Below are 16,748 nucleotides of genomic sequence, written 5' to 3'. Positions count from 1 at the left end.
TTTTAATCTTCCTAAATTCAGTATTGTTGCATCTCATAATATGATTTTAATGCCATGTACTGTATGAATAAAATATTAACAGGTATACACTTTTAATCTCCTGTAATGTGAAACAGACAAAGGACAGAGCTGCTTAAATGAGATTTCTTATGCCTGTGTTTCTTATTATGAATTTGTGTTAGCTTTGTAATCATTTTATTGAAACCTTCAGGATAATAAGACCTATCACTGTTTATTTTCCTGGCATTACTCTTTTCCACCACTTTTTGATTTTGTTTTCTCTGGTGACCTTCTTTGTCCTTACCTGCTACTATCCATGTTTTCCCTAAAAGCAGTCCTGAGCAGAAACCAATTTATTGGTATTTTACAGCTTCCCATAGAGCTTTAGGACTTTTCAGTCTTATTGCTTATGCTGTAGTTAATCTACACTGTATGTGTTTATATTTTTCAGGAAACTGAAGCAGCAGTGCAGGCTAAACAGCCGAATGTGGAAGAGGTTTTGTCTAAAGGGTGTCATTTATATAAGGAAAAACCAGCCACTCATCCAGTAAAGGTAATGAAGCAACCTTTAGCAATATCCATTACTGTGTAATGGGTTATGCTTCCCCTGTTGTACACTTGTCCTTGATGTACTCTGTTTATAATCAGTGAAGGAACTTGGTAAATGACATTTGTTCTATTCTGTAATGGCATAGCCAGGAAAAATAGCAATGTTCCCAGGTAGACAATTTTTGCATATTGTGATGGGAATATTGGTTTTTACATTAACATAGTTCTACTTCTTCAAGAATAATCCACATTGAAAGCAAACATAATTTTGGTTGCCTAATTAATGGCATCATCTAACTTGTTTTAAACTCCCTTATTTTGAATTTCACTTTCAGAAGTTTTATCAATTTAAAACAAATGAACATATTTTCTAGAAAACGTAAGAGTTGAGCTTTTGAGAGTTATTTTCCAGTTTGCTATCTATGTTTTTTTTTTTGTTTTAGTGACAAGTTTTCCTAAACAGAGATAGAACACTAAAAGAGGTATACTCAAAATGACTTAGTAGTGTGATAATGAGGGTGGGCAGAAACAAAGCTTTTGACTCTTTGTTGTTTGTTTTCCTTGGTTAACACAGTGCTATTATTGTTGGAAACTGAAACATTATCTGCACATTGAATAAATGAACAAAAAATAAATCACCCTGGAATAATTGCATTTGCTTATTTTATATGACTTGAGCTGCAGTCTTAGGGGCTCTTACTCCACATTTTAACAAGCAAAGCACCTGAAACAATAAAAAACTATAAGTTTTGTCTTTCTAGATTTTTGTAATTGCATATAAAGAATTGCAGAATGAATGCTGACATTTTCAAGGAGAAGAACTAGTACTTGTTCTATGTATCACTGACAGAAATGCAAATTGTGCGAAATGATTCTGTTTAAGCCAAACTTCTGACAGAAGTATACTCTGTGTCTCTTTCTTTTTGGTGTTCACATTAAAGACATCAAAACTGCCAATTTCTACCTGCTTTGCTAGAACAAGTTAACTCTTTAAATATAGATTATGATTTTCCTTCAGTTGTACTTCTGACAGCAATATTATAAAATGTGCCTGTGAGAAAATTAGTAACTACTTGCGGAGTAGCAAGTGTTTAGTTTCTAGTCCCTCTTTAATTGTATTTTACTTATTTCATTGCATTCCGTAGTCCAGTTAATTGAATGACCTGTGAAGTTAATTTCTGAGTCACTGTCTGTCTTATCCAGTAAGTCATAAAATAGTGAATATATGCTGTCAGGACTGTTGAATTGTTTTCTTGATCATGTAGGTTTCCTTATGCTTCTACCCATTTATTATGAGTTGGTCTTTTGTCATCGTTCTTCAAAAGTAACTCCAGCTCTTCCTGCTGTTTATATGTCATAATGTAGACTTTTCAGCAAATGTCACAAAGCTATTCTGTGTAATCAGAAATAACTTTTGCACAAATGAGAGTGCTTTTGAAAAGATATTAGCAAGGTTGCAAAGTTAAGCACTTGTGAATTTAGAAAATTCTTGAATTAAGTTTATCTTGGTTTAAGCTGAATACTACCTAATTCAGTACAGGATATGGATTGTAATCACAGTGCAAGCAACAATTCTTATACTCTTTTTTATTTTGTGGTACAGAGAAAAGATAAAATTGTCTGGCCTCTTTAAAATCATTAAATGCTTGCTCACAGTTGCTTGACAGCTCTGTTGAATACTTTGTCTGTGGCACCTTCGTCTTAGCTTTCTTTTTTTCCCTCTAATTTCCTTAATTCAGATCTTCTGATTCTTTTCAATAAATAAAGTAGAGGTCTTACAGATTCATTCACACTGCAAGCCTCTCTGGTGCTGGGAGACAGCATATGTGAGAGAATTTAAGATATTGGTGTAATTATGTGCATGGCATCTGAATTAATGTTCATAGTTAATGGCATTTCCTAATGTTTACCTAGTTATCTTTGCAACCTTTATGATATACTTTCATTATAGTGTTTGGAATGTAAATCAATCCCCATGGATTTATATTGACACATACTTAATCTTTTGTCACTGAGATAAGTATATTTTCACACTTTCACTAAGCATACTAAAATAGAATTTTGCAGTGGAGGACTGTAAAATTATTTTTGTTGGCAAAAGAAATCTTAGTATTTGCTGATTTAAGAATCAAGAATGGGATGAGATGTGTGATCCTTTAAGCACTAGCACTTTAATAATCAGACCTATTCACTTTTATAAAATGGATTTCATGCTTTAGAAATGCATTTCTGTAAAGCTGTTGTGCGTGGGGAAGGGAAAGGTTATGGCTGATGACATTGGCAATAAAAAGAACATAAGTCCCAATCTCATGATTAACAGCACTCAAACAGCACAGTTTATTCAGGAAAGGGTTTCTGTGCCAGTGAAAGAGCTGTAGTTCCCTTGCCACAGCACTCAATTTGTCCTTTCACATGTTGTGTGAGAGAGTAAGTAGTGAGGAACTCATTTCCATTGTCATCAGACTTGCATTTAAAAGATTACATCACTTCTCTCTATCTATCTAGTTTTAGTGCTGTCAGTGAGATTAGTTCATGTATGAATGCTAACCTCTCTTAAATTGTACCAGTGCTAACATTTAAAGGAAATCAATAAAAGTGCTCCTCAATGCAACATATTTTGATGTTCATATTTGTCACAAAAGTTTTAGAGTTGCAATTACAGCAAAATTACTGTGCTCAAAGAAGTTAACATTTTAATATATGCATGATAATTTATGGCAAATGCAAAATTAGATCTAAATATAATTCTGGTAGAAGAGTTTAAAGCTAACTACTCTTCTATTAGTGGTGTAGAGGTTGCCTCAGAAAACCCCCCTAATGTTGGTTGTGGGCATGTTTTATATTTTGGCATTGCTGGAAAGAAAGCCCTGGCTCACATCCACAGGAATAGTTAAACACTTACTCATAGTGAGGACCAATATTATATTTATACCATCCATATCTCCTTCCTGAGTTACTGTTGTGTATAATGTAAAATGAAGCCAGACTTTGATAGTATAATCTCTCCAGCTTTTGTTTTTAAGGGCTCTCTGCACTCTCTGCTACTATTGGATAATTAGATATTGGACTAGTCCTTTGAATTTTCAGCTCTGGAAGTAGGTTCTTGGGCTAAAATAGCAGAAAATAAAGGAAATTTAAAATCTGGCATAAAATGTGACTAAAATATGTGTTTCCAAGTGCCCACAGATGTAATCCACACAGAAATAAAGCATAAGTATGATTCTGAATTTTATCATGTATACCTGATTGCTTTTTCTATCTAGTTCTCATAAGCTATTATCAAGGAGAATCTCTAATATTCCTTTTTAATTTTTAATGCAGTTTTTAAACTGCTCTTAAAGATTAAAAGTTGGTTTATTCCCTAATGCAGAATTGTATTCTTTGTCTCCTGCCCTATCAAAAAGCATTCACACAAAAATGTCTAGAGTTTGTACGAGCTAATTTTCTGGCTACCATTAGTGAAAGGTATAAAAGAACTTTACAGGTTTAGAGTATTTATGGGAATGCTTGAGGCAAATTCTAGAAACACTCCCCTGACATATCAGAGTATAAGATTGTGCTATCTCACTGCATCTTCAATTTAATGAGTATTGTTCCCTGTCCCTTTCTTATTGGCCCATGTCATCTTAGACTCTACGTAATTAAAGTACCTTTCTTTATAAGCATCCTGTTTCCATCACGACAGGATCTAATTGTGAATTGGACAAGAATGCTTAAAGCATGCCTGAGTGGCATTGGTGCTCTGCGCTGCTTTTTGTTGCAGGCAATCAGGGAGTGGCTTAAAAAAAGAAACACAGTCTTCATCTCAAGAGTTTTTAGAGATGCCAGTGTAGAACTGCAATGCTTAATCCTTCCTTACAGTCCTTAGAGAGGTGGAAACAACATTTTCAAGACTAAAGTCCTGTAGGGTTATCTGAGGACTGATATAAATCACACACCAGACTTTCACTGAAGTTTTGTTTAAAAGTAACAGGCTAGCCATTACTGGCAGGATTGCATGCCCACACACTGAAGTTAATGACTCCCTGAAGACTCCTTAGACTTAATAGGCAGAAGAACGTGTTCTGCATTTTTGATATTGCAAATTGCAGAGGTTTTTCTTGACAAGGTTGTTGGGGTGTTTTAATACATAATTCACCTTTCTATTTTAATTTTAAAAATTAATATCTCTAGTTTGTGGTGATTAAAGATCCCCCCCTTTCTATTGTATGTTAAAGAAGTTATCGTCCTGTGTTCCATAAGAAGGTGCAAAGGCCTGTTGACCAGGGAGCAAGGCAAGCCAGAGTTTTTGCTTGTTTTTTTTTTAATTGAGCTGGTTCATTAGGTGGAGGAAAATTAATGAATTTATTTTAGATTTATTTACACTGAATTATGTGTTATAAATTTAATATATGGTCATTTTATTTTCTAGAAAAAAATAGAAGACTTGAATGCTGACTGGAAGGCAATAAACCACTTAATTCAACAACTAAAGGAAAAGCCAGCGTTAGCAGCATTTGACCTTTTCTCTTCAGGTGTCTGTAAGTGTTTCAGTGTATACATCTTTTGAAATTAATTACAAGTCATAGAGTTAAAATGAAAATGGTTAGAGTCCATCTAATTTCATTCTGCATCCTTAAAAATGTTGTCTTTAACTTGTAAATGGGAGCTTTGCTAGTGTGGAATTCAAGTGGGTATTTTTATTTTTTCCTTTCTGTTTTGTGTAATGTCTCCCAGAAGACAAATTAGATTATGGTATTGATGAAAAGATTGTAGTATGCTTTCCAGATTATTACTGTTTCGAAGTCTTGTTTCTTTATTCTATGAAGAGGTGAGATGGGATTTTGACTTTCTACATATATTCATTGGGGAAATACTAGGAAGGGAGAAGAATTATTTAAATTAAAAGATGTTACAGGTCAAGTGGATATAAATTGCTCAGAGACTGAAATTCTGAAATTACTTTTTATGACAGGGCAATGAACTGAGATTGTTTCAAGACAAATCTTATGTATTGATAGAGAAGGTAGTATGACAACATGATAAGAGTAATCCTGCAGTTTAAGTGTGTGATATAAGTCTCTGAGTGTCTTGAATTCATGAATTCACAACAAGAGACTTGATCTCCACTGAATTTTTTTTTGGGACAATATTTATATTAGATTCTTCTCATATCTGTTTGCACCTGCTTGTTCCCTACAAAGAGTGAAAACTCATTTTTATCTGTTTGCTAAATGGATTTTGTTTCCCACTGCTTTTCTTCGAACTGTAGTGAATAAGTATGGATAGAAAAGAAATGCCTCATGGAAGTACTGGGTTATCTGAGTTTCTAAAGTCTCAAAGATTCTTTGATTGATATTGAACCATCTCAGTTGCTTGGATTGAAGAATGTTACTCCCCTGTACACTTTGGAACGCTGCTCATCAGATGTGGGAGCAGAAAGAAATCCTTCTCCCCCAAGCCCCTTGTCACATTGCCTGTAACTCAAGCTGTAATACAGCTACAGTAATCACCTGGGATTTGATTGCTTGTAGGATGTTGATCTTTCTTGCTTTTAACATGTTTTAAAGGGTAGCACACAAGAAAACCTGAAATTGGAGAATTCTCTGCCTTCCGTCCCTGGCAGTGTTCAACGCCAGGCTGGACGAAGCTTTGTGTGGCTTTAGTGTGAGGTGTCCCTGCCCATGGCAGGGGGATTGGAACTAGATGGTCCTAAGGTCCTTTCCAACCCTAACTATCCTATGATTCTATGATTCTATAAGTGACTCTCTAGAACAGAAAAGCAGATTTTTTTTTTTCAGAGAAGTAAATAGTTGTGCCATATGAACAGAATCCAGAATATTCAGTACCAGAAGACAGTCCAGCTTCTGTCAGAATAGCATATATCAAGCAAAGTAGATATCTTCCTTATGACACGTTAAATTTTACTAAATAGGAACTATGAATTTGTTTTAGTCAATTAAAGTTGCTGTGGTTCCAGTGTCAATAATTTAGATTTCTAAGAAAGGCTAAATACCACCAGTATTTTTTTAAAACTTGTAGGTCAGCGTTATTCTTGCTTTACAAGATTTTTTTTCTAAGGAATACTGTAGAAATTCATGTAATGGCTTGGGGGAACTGAAGGAGATGTGTAATCATTTTTTGCTGTGCTGGGTCAATAAGCTTGCTGCTTTAGTTTTCTGGGTAAGCAGGTTATGTCAGATTCCAGGGGGGGGGAGTGCTGGTGAACTGTGTGTCTGCCGTTACAAAGGAAATGGTAATAACAGAACAAGAATGACCACACAGTAGTAGCACAATAGATGCCTATGTTAACTTACCTTTGGCTGGAGAATTGCAAAATTATTCATTTACCTTAATTCAAGACACAGGCTCTGACTACTAACATTTCTGAGACTCAGGAAGTGGAATTATACACACAGAAAGTGAAAGCACTGGTATTCTATAAAGGATTAAGCAGGAATATTTATTTCCTTTCTATTGCCAAGAGCACTAAAAATTTGAGTCTGTGCTTGTAACACTAATTCATAATTTTTCTTTATTTGAGTCAGTTTACTGCTATCACATTATAGATGTATCACCACAGAACTTTAGAGCTCGAAAGGGACCCAGGGAGATATCTATTCCTCTTGCTCAAAGCACAGTCAATTAGTGCAGGTTGCTCAGGGTCAGATCCATTCAGGTTTTAACTGTCCCCAAGGATGGATACTCCAGAACCTCCCCAGGCAAATTGTGCCAGTGTTGAACCACTCTCACAGTAAAACAAATAAGTTTTACGGTATTTCAGGTTTTGCATGGCTCCTCTGGCACCACTGAAGAGAGCCTGGCTCTGTCTTCTTTAATCCTCTACTCAGATATTTACACACATGGATATGATCTCCCTGAGCCTTCTCTTTTAACATCTGCACAGACAGAAAGTGCTATGTGTTACTAAAACTTTTTTGTGTTGAATTCAAAAAAGAGAGGGGGGTGGAAATTTAATGTCATGGGGGGTTTTTTCATGCTATGCTCTAAGTTCTGTAATTCTTTTAACCATTTACATTATAGAAAATCTGATGGACTTGCTACTGATTCTCAGGCACCATGCTTTGGTGTACATAGAGACTTAAACTGGCTATGGGAGAGCTAGCTTTAACTAAGCCTGACAAAATCGAGCAATGAAAGGTAAACAAACAAAATCAAACAATTACTCATGAAAGGTATATTTTTTTAAAGAAAGATGCACAAAAATAATTTTGGAAGGACTTTGCGAAGCAATGGCAGTATCTCATGGTGATAATTATTCACTTCCTGATTCTGTAGAGACTTTTGTGGACATCAGAATCTAATAATATTGGCATCTGTGTTTGAGACTAGGGAATGAAGATGTAATTGGCTAATCTCTACTGCCCTGTCAAGTATCATTTGGTGTAGTCTGGCTACAAGAACTCAGCCAGAGGGTCTTAATAAATATAATATCTGGTGGCTGTTACAGAGGTAAAGGACCCTGTTTATAATTAATTCAAGATGTGTGTATTATAGTTTCTTTGGCAGAAGAAGTGTTAAAAAAAAGTCCTTAATATCCCACCACTCCAGTGTGCCCTTGGCATAATGAACAAGAACTCGTTTTCCAGCTTGAAAAATGTACTTAGCTGAAGGGTATGTCTAAAACCTTAGCAAAGATTGACTTCCAAGACAAGATAGAAGGAAATCACACTTGCTATCTGTACTTGAAATTGTGTGAATGTCTCTAGCCAAATACCTTGATGCATTGTTAAGCCAGTGGTTTGAAAATGTTATAAGCAGAGAGAAATGATGTTTTGGAATGTTCTTTTACAGGAGGGACAAATTTTAATAGTATAGTTAGCAATTATGTGACTTCTAGTATACTTAAGTGATACCACTGTACTTTCTTAAAAAGTTAGGTAAAGTTATATAGGGATTTGTAACCCCATGTGAATGCATTGTGGGGTGGGAGACATTCCTGACTTTGGTCCTGTACAAGACATTTTCTCTTTACCTTCTTTCAAGCAAGACATTAGGGAAAAATTTTGGCCATATTCAGTTAGAACGATACTTAGAAACAAAAATTTCTTTTATGTATTTATTTTCAATCATGCTATACTTGAAATTAGTGAAACTTTAAAAACAGCTGTGAATGGATAGAGCTGAAAATACTTTGTCAGCTAATTTTACATTTTGCATGTGCAGCTAATGAAACTGAGAGTGGTACATTATATTTTCACTCTTGCAGTTTGTTTAACTTATTCAGTGAACAGTGCTTTGTGTGCAATTTCATTTTTCCCCTGAATTTTTACACAAGTTTTTGTCTTTTTTATGAAATGCCTGCTCAAGCGAAACAAAAATATATGATTCTGAAATGCAGAAAAATATAGTGTTTGTGTCAATTGCAATGGTAGAATTACACCTGAAAATAAGTAGAATTTGTCTCTTTAAACTTCACAATTTGTCAGTTTGTAGCAGACATAAAAAACAGATCAAAAAAAAAGGTTTTGTTTTACAGATTGTAGCAGAGTTAGAGATGCATTTGGCAGAAAGGCTTTATATGCATTGTTAGTTATTGTATATGTAATGCAAAGAATTTGAAGAACACTAGTATTTTACCACCGGAACTCATAACACCAGCTATGATCCTTAGGTATCTTTCTTCAAATACATACAATCAAAGCTCTAATGTGCTTTCAGTATCATTTGTTTTGGGAGTAGAAGTCAGAGACTACAGGCACAGAGCCAGAGACTGGGCTTCCATGTACAGCAGAAGATGGCTTTTCAGGATTTAGAACTAATAAGGGAGAATGGGAGAGGAATGATGTATTAAGTTGAGTACATTAGGAGCAAGTTGTAACTTCATCAGATGATTTAACCAAAAGAGAGTTTGTTGCTTTTTCAGTTGGAACATAGAAAAAATGTTCACAGCACCCACCTGTGGAGTTTATGCCTTGAATTTTTTTGCGTTTTGAACTGAAAAAGTGAATCTGGGGAACTAGGGACAACATAATTTCATTTGTTTATCCTTTGATATTTTAGCTGAAGGACTGCATCCTAAGGTATATCTCATTCTGCTTGGGAAAGTTTAGCTTGCCTCCACGAAAGAAGTCCCAACCTGGACTCATCATGCTGCTTTGTTCTACACTCATAAGATCTTATAAAACAGTTTCTGGAGAATATTACCATTGTTACTCTCTGAATATATGTAACACTGTGGCTTAATACAGCTGAAATTAATACATACTGGTTGGAATGTCATATAACATACGAAACGTGAAAATACATACCTTCGTAAAATAACATGATGTCTAAAACTAATACCTAAAGGGGGCCTGCAAGAATGCTGGAGGAAGACTTTTTACAGAGGCATGTAGCGACAGGACAAGGGGGAATGGCTTTAAACTGAAACAGAGTAGATTTACACTAGATAGTAGAAAGGAATTCTTCACTATGAGGGTGGTGAGGCACTGGAACAGGTTGCCCAGAGAAGCTGTGGTTGATCCATCCCTGGCAGTGTTCAAGGCCTGGCTGGATGGGGCTTTGAGAAACCTGGTCCAGTGGGAGGTGCCCTTTCCATGGCAGGGCACTTGGAACCTTCCAACCCACACCATTCTATGATTCTATGAAAATCTAGCAACCTCAGAAGCTGAAAAGGGCTTTGTAGTGCTAGTGTCTTTATTTTATGCACCCGGAATTTTCTTTTTATACTGAATGCATAATTGAGTGGTCTAGTATTCTATATTAATTCTTAGATAGGCAGATGTACATAATAGACATAGCGGTATCCTGCATATTGAAGATTGCCCTGTTAAATGTCTGATAAGATACTTGGTTAAATATTTCCAGTGGGGATGAATAATGTTTTGTTTTTGAAACTATATGTGTTGAAATCTATTCATTCTATGGATTCCTGAGCTGGATCATGTAACACCCTACTGCCTCTTTAAAAACAAACAAATCATTTGGTTTTGAGAGATATTCAAGAGACATTGAAAATATGTAATAAACAAATTACAATAAGTAGCTTTTGGCAAAAATGCACAATAGATGCTATTTTCTTTTTTGTAGTATTTCATAGCTGATGTGCTCTGAAGCAGTCATTGTTTATATATTATGCATAGTACTTGAGTGAACACATATGACATAGTTCAGAACTGTGCTTTTTTTCAAATTTCCAAATGCTAGTTTTAAAAAATCCTTGTGCATTGCATTATATGCACCTGAAAAGATAACAATATGTATATTCAGATGGTAAATTAAAACAAATGTACAAATCAGATAGTGTCTGTATTGTTTATAGCAGCTGGCATTGTATAACTGAGACCAAGAATACTCAGAATAATTCCTTGGCGAAGACTGAATGATCTAGGGATGTGCGCTTCTACAGTGTTTTCAACACTAATGCAAACATGTTTTGATATTTAAAAATACATTGCACATAACATTCTCCATTAAAAAAAAAAAAAACCCTGCTATTAGCTATTAAAATGCCTGTCTGGAGGACATGGTAGATATTTAATTTTGCAGAATTATTCGCCACAGAGTTGAACAGCTAAAAATCCACAGCATGCATCTCTTGTGACAACTAGTTCCACACTGAATTAGAATGCAATGTAGCCCATTTTAGTGCACATTAGTTTTAGAACACCAGTAAATAAGACTGCTAGCATGAGGGTTGTAGCAGAAAGAAATGTTATTTGTAATAATGGCCATGTCTAGAATAGGTACATGTCAAATCTAAAAGAAATGTCTATTTTTAATATTAGTTATAATTAAGTTTATGTAAAGTTTCACTAGAGCAAAGTACAAGAGAGAAAATTAGTACGGAGCAAGGCAGTAAGGACATATCATAAAGAATGCCCCAAGTTCTTTAATCAGTGGAGAGCAGTAAGAGTTAGCTTTTGCTTAAATCAGCTGGCCTGACAAAAGTTGCTCACTCTTGTATAAAGTGGAATAGTATAAAGGAATAGATTGTTGTCTTTACCTTTTCTTTTGGTTGCTTTTGGATGAGGGAATAAACAATAGTTTATATAAATAAATAATTTATTGAATAATTTAAATTTACACTAAAAAAGTTCACAGATGCCAGCCTGGGTTAGTACTGTTATGTGTACATTGCCATATATCTAGTTTCCCCACTGTGCGCAGAAGAGAATTTGCCTGCTTATTCCATCTGATTTTCCTTAAGAAGCCTTTTCATTTCTGCTACATCTAATAGATAGGAATATGGCACAAAACTGAATGTTACCATTTGATTGGAGATTTTTCAAGGCCAGGACCCAGTTTCACAAGCAGTTCTATTTGTCAATACAGCTGATATCAGACACAAGCTAAAGACAAACGTCTAACAAAGCTTTCAGGTTCAATTTTCTCTCTACATATAGCTTCAGGAATCTCTGGATGTCGTTCACAGCATGTGCTGCAACACCAACAGGGAGTAGTAATGAAAGGAGTATGGTTGAAAAGATTACACTATGCCTTCAGAGCTCTGTGAATAAAAACATAATAAGCAAGTTTAGAAACTTGAATCTTTATGATTCCAGAATTTTTATCTTGATCTTTATAGCATATCTTGATGTGAGGGTTTGTTTCTGGATTACCTGACGGGTGAAAAATACATGCAAAATATACCTATCCCACAAAAGCAAGATTTAAATCAAAAGAAATAAGGTTACACCTTTGTATTTAACATCCTATTTCAGCAGTCTTGCAGTAGGTTACTTTTTGAAAGTATCTGTAATAAGGTGTGACAATGCAGTTTACAATGGGAATGTGGTCTTCTACTTTCATTTTTTCAGGGCTCAGTTAACTAAATAAAACTTAGTCTGCGTTACCACTCAGAATGTTAGTTATACCTATGATGAAATGTAAATCAGAAAGTAAAATTAGGAGTGGGCTGCTTTGTTGTTATTAAAGACAATACAGACTATTGGTCTACTTTTTCTATTCTATAACAGGTTGTTGAAAGTGCAGCTGTCAAGATTTATGATGTAAGAAAGATTAATGTTTTCATCAGTCTTTCAAAGGACCTCATTCACTTAGTCTATTTTTGAAATATGATCTGGTATTTTCTTCCGAGGACCAGGGTTTGCAGCTTGTTTTCTTTCATTTAGTTTCTTGATCAATAGTTGGAAGCAGCAGGATAGACAGGATTCAGTTTTATTAAATCCCATGAAATATAAGTGATAGCATACTGTAGAATTCATCAGACTATTATTGAAAACCTATACCAAGTGGGAGTGCGGAAGGTATAGTTACAGTTGGTCTTTTTTACATGGCTTGTGTAGCTCAGGAAAGAATTTAATTAATGTTAATTTTTCTCTAGAATTGTATTCAGCATGTGCTGCAGAATCCAATATTAGTAATCTTCAAGAAATGTGGCAGCAACACAATTTTATCATTTTTAAAACAAAGATGGAATCAAGAATTTGAACTAGTTCACTCTGGAAGATACAGAAAAACGAATTCTCAGAGTTCCTAGCAAAAGAAGTATCCATAATAAAATGGTAGTTTGTGCTCCTTTTCAGTTTTTCTACCCCAGTTTCTAGTTTTACATCACACTTTTTTCCCCATTCTTTAAACTCACCCTGCCTCTCTTCCTTTTTTTTTGTTACAGTAACCTGCCTTACTATATATGACTCTCCAGATAGCATGGGCTTGCAAATAGCAGCAATCTCTTTCCTGTTTCATTTTATATAACAATAAAGTCTATTGACAACTACATTGTGTGAAAATCTTTTAATTTCATAGAATAATAGGAAGTGATAGGTCATTCTGCGCACAGTCCTCTTGACCTGTCTGCTTTTCTTTGTTGACCCTAACCATTCTGTGATTCTATCACTTGCCTTTTTAAAAGAGCAAACTAAGTTGACTTCTGCTTTCATAGCAGTGCTCAGTGCCATCGTGGTCATATCCTACTGAGAAATACAACGGCTGACATCCTTTCTGATATTCTGTGGTGACTGGAGCTGCCACAGAGTTAGGTCTGCTCTGCAGAGAAACAGCTAACCAAAGAGTGTGAGCAAGTGTGATTACAGATCATGAGCAGAGACAAGGCCACAGAGAATGAGGAACAAAACTCATAATTACTTCTAATGCTTCTGCTCTCGTCAGAGAGCATGAGATGATGAAAGACAAACAGACTTGTTCCATAAACTGTTTCTACAGGCTAAAATGAGGAAGAGATGGCAAATGAAAACCTCTTCTACTTCAGCTAGAAAATTCTTTAGTCTTGTTTATATGAAACTCGTCACTGAAATATCAGACTATTGTCTTTGATTATATCAATAGCAGGGAGCATCAGTGTTGGAGATATGCAGGTAGATATTTGCATTACTGATATATCCTTCAACAAGAGATTGATGCTCGGATGATTCTTAAGTATCCAAAGGCAATTCTCCCTAAGCTAAAACTAAAATAGCTGGAAGAGCAATAGAGGTCAGTTTGACCTGAAAAGTAAGCATTATATGTGTTTTCATGAGAAAACTGGATGAGTGTTTCACAAAGTAGTACAAACCAAGATATTTTAACACCTCTGATGAAAGAACAGATGATTTGAGGAATTACTTTGTCAAAAGCAAAGTGTCAGCGGCGATGTTGCCTTCTGTAACTTTCAACAACTGATTTTTATTCTGGAGACCTTTTCTCTCCAAGAATAAGGGTCAGCAGCAATTTTTGCATGAATACTGTAACACTGTTAAATTAGCTAATAACTGGATTCTGATTATTTCAAAGCTTCTTCAAATATGTTCTGAGTTTTGGAGCTTTTTTGGGTTTATTGGGTTTTGTTTGTTTTGTTGTTGTTGTTGTGTGGGGCTTGGATTTTTTTGTTGTTGTTTAGTTTAGTTTTGGTTTTGTGGTTTTGGGGGGAGTTTTGGGGTTTTTTGGTTTACTTCTTCTTTTAACTACACGATACCTAAAATTCCACTGGCTCTTTGGTATTCTGTATCAGTGTATAATATTTTACACTTTTGTTTTCAGAGTTCGTGTTGGCTAGGATAGCAATTCATGCCTGTTGCATCAATTTGTAGATGCTACCAAATTAGAAGAGATGGTTTTTCATGAGACTCTGAAAGCTGGAGCTGCTGGCAATATGCATTTTTCCTAATATCAAAGAACTAGGAAAAGCTGCCAAAATTCAGTTGCATGCTAGTAGTGGTACACTGGAAATGTAAATTGTTGTCATGTGAAATGACATCCAATTGAAAGCTACATACTAAATCAAGGAACTTGTTACTTTTACATACAAAAGGAATAGTGAGAGATGCTTGCATTATTTGTGACAGATGTTGTGACAACATTTTTTATAAGGCAAGTATGTGACAGAATTTGATGGAACACCACAAGTGCTGTAGCACAAAACATTAATTTTTGTGAAACGCTTTTGTAACAAATGCAACAACTGCTTACTGAAAAAACTCTTATCCTTTGGGAAAAAATAAATTCTTTCTATAGGGATACAAATAATACTGCATTTAAAAAACAACAGAAAAAAGTTGTTTTCAAAAAAATAATGCTTGACTCCTTGAACTGAAACTCTTCAGGCTGCCCAGAAATGATTGTGTATGTTTCTAGATATTAAGGAGCTCAATTAGGGATGCAGGAATCAATTACTGAAAACACCCATGGGGTGGAGGGGGGTGGGGTGGCAAGAGAAGAGTAAATAAAAAAAAATTGTTTCATTTTTAAAATATTAATTTAAGTAACAGAAAAAGTAATATTACGAGATTGTTTAAGAAAAACACAACCAACTTGCCTACTCAAAGCGTCTTAATATTACCAAAGAGTATCAACACAAGGAGTCTGCCTACTAGCTCAAGAAATCCTAAAACAGTCTGGAACATTTTCCTCAACACTTCCTTTAGTTCAAGAGCCAATCAAGTAATTTTATCTTTAAAAACTCAAACATAGAAGTAGTCCTCATGTGACAAATAACTTCATTGACTGTACTTTGGTAAATACAGATTATTGCTGTGTTTTACAGAGAAAATAGTTTAAAATTGATTGTTAGTATCACGGATCTCTTTGGGTGTCACAGTGTTCCTGCAGTATAAAGTTTGTAGTGTTTCTGTTCCTCAGAAAACTTCCTTGACATAATGCCTTCTTAAAGTTTCCTCTTAAAGTTCTAATGAAAAATGTTAAAGTGTTTATGTCTATAAAAAGGGAAAACTTTATTTCATGATTGCACCCTATCGCTCTCCACTACTACCTGAAAGGAGGTTGTAGTGAGGTGGAGCTCAGTCTCTTCACCCAGGTAATGAGCGACAGGACAAGAGACAATGGCCTCAGGCTACACTAGAGGAGGTTTAAGTTGGATATTAGGAAAAATTTCTTCACCGAAAGGGTGATTAGGTATTGGACAGGCTGCCCAGGGCAGTGGTGGAATGACCATACCTGGAAATGTTAAAAAACATGTAGAATAGGTCCTTAGTGACACAGTTTAGTGATGGACTTGACAGTCCTGGGGTAACAGTTGGACTTGATGATCTTAAAGGTCTTTCCAACCTAGCTGATTCTTTAGATGTTCTTAACTGTTTTCTTCATTGTCAAATATAAAACTCTTTATCTAAGAGATGAAAATATTTGCAACAGGCAACCACAAATTAATGTAATTAGTGTAATTTAGTCAAAACTTTGTATTTACCTTATGAAGTAAGTGCTTGTCCAAAATTGCCATGTGATAATCCACTTAATAAATATACAAATCATTTAATGTACAGTATGACTTCACCTTATTTTATGCAAATCAGTATATGCAGCTTGAGGCTCTGTAACCTCTCTGCCTAGACATGTGAAATCCTCCACATTGAAAGAATACACTAAATGAGAAACAAAATCTAGTAGAAGAGGATATGATTCACATCCACAGTAAGAAATAACAGGTTTTAGATATTCTTTATTAATTTTATTTGAGCCAGTCTGAATTCCCTACTTCAACTTTTTCTTCTTTGCCTTTTAAAACACGTTAAGCATGCTTAAGGGAAGACTCAAGTCAGTAATGAATATAGAGGATACAAGGCACAGGTAAGCCAGAAAGAAATTGTGTCTATCAGCTGCGTGTTTCCTGGCATTTCTTATCACAATTAAGAAACAAGACTATTGTTTGGAGGAGGGGACCAAACACAAGCATTTCTGGTTATTTTCACTTTTGTTACAATAAACAAGGGACATTAGCATTAGCATAAGCTCAGTTTATATTATGTCAGTATCTCAGCATTTGAATCAACTTCTACATT

At 35.2% G+C, this 16,748-nt stretch overlaps 1 protein-coding gene across 4 annotated transcripts in view; it reads left to right on the top strand.

Moving 5' to 3' along the window:
* Window positions 1-16,748, top strand: part of DMD (dystrophin) — a 1,017,291-nt gene that overhangs the window by 665,411 nt on the left and 335,132 nt on the right. For 3 of the 4 annotated variants that reach the window (XM_034074486.1, XM_034074485.1, XM_034074487.1), the window contains 2 exons: window positions 452-553; window positions 4,961-5,069. In XM_034074486.1, the coding sequence (XP_033930377.1) occupies window positions 452-553; window positions 4,961-5,069 (211 nt within the window). The remainder of the gene's footprint in view (window positions 1-451; window positions 554-4,960; window positions 5,070-16,748) is intronic. The other variant, XM_034074488.1, reaches the window with a different exon arrangement.

The sequence above is a fragment of the Melopsittacus undulatus genome, chromosome 2 (genome assembly GCF_012275295.1).
Source record: "Melopsittacus undulatus isolate bMelUnd1 chromosome 2, bMelUnd1.mat.Z, whole genome shotgun sequence".
NCBI classification, from domain to species: domain Eukaryota; kingdom Metazoa; phylum Chordata; class Aves; order Psittaciformes; family Psittaculidae; genus Melopsittacus; species Melopsittacus undulatus.
This window is presented reverse-complemented; position numbering and strand designations above follow the sequence as displayed.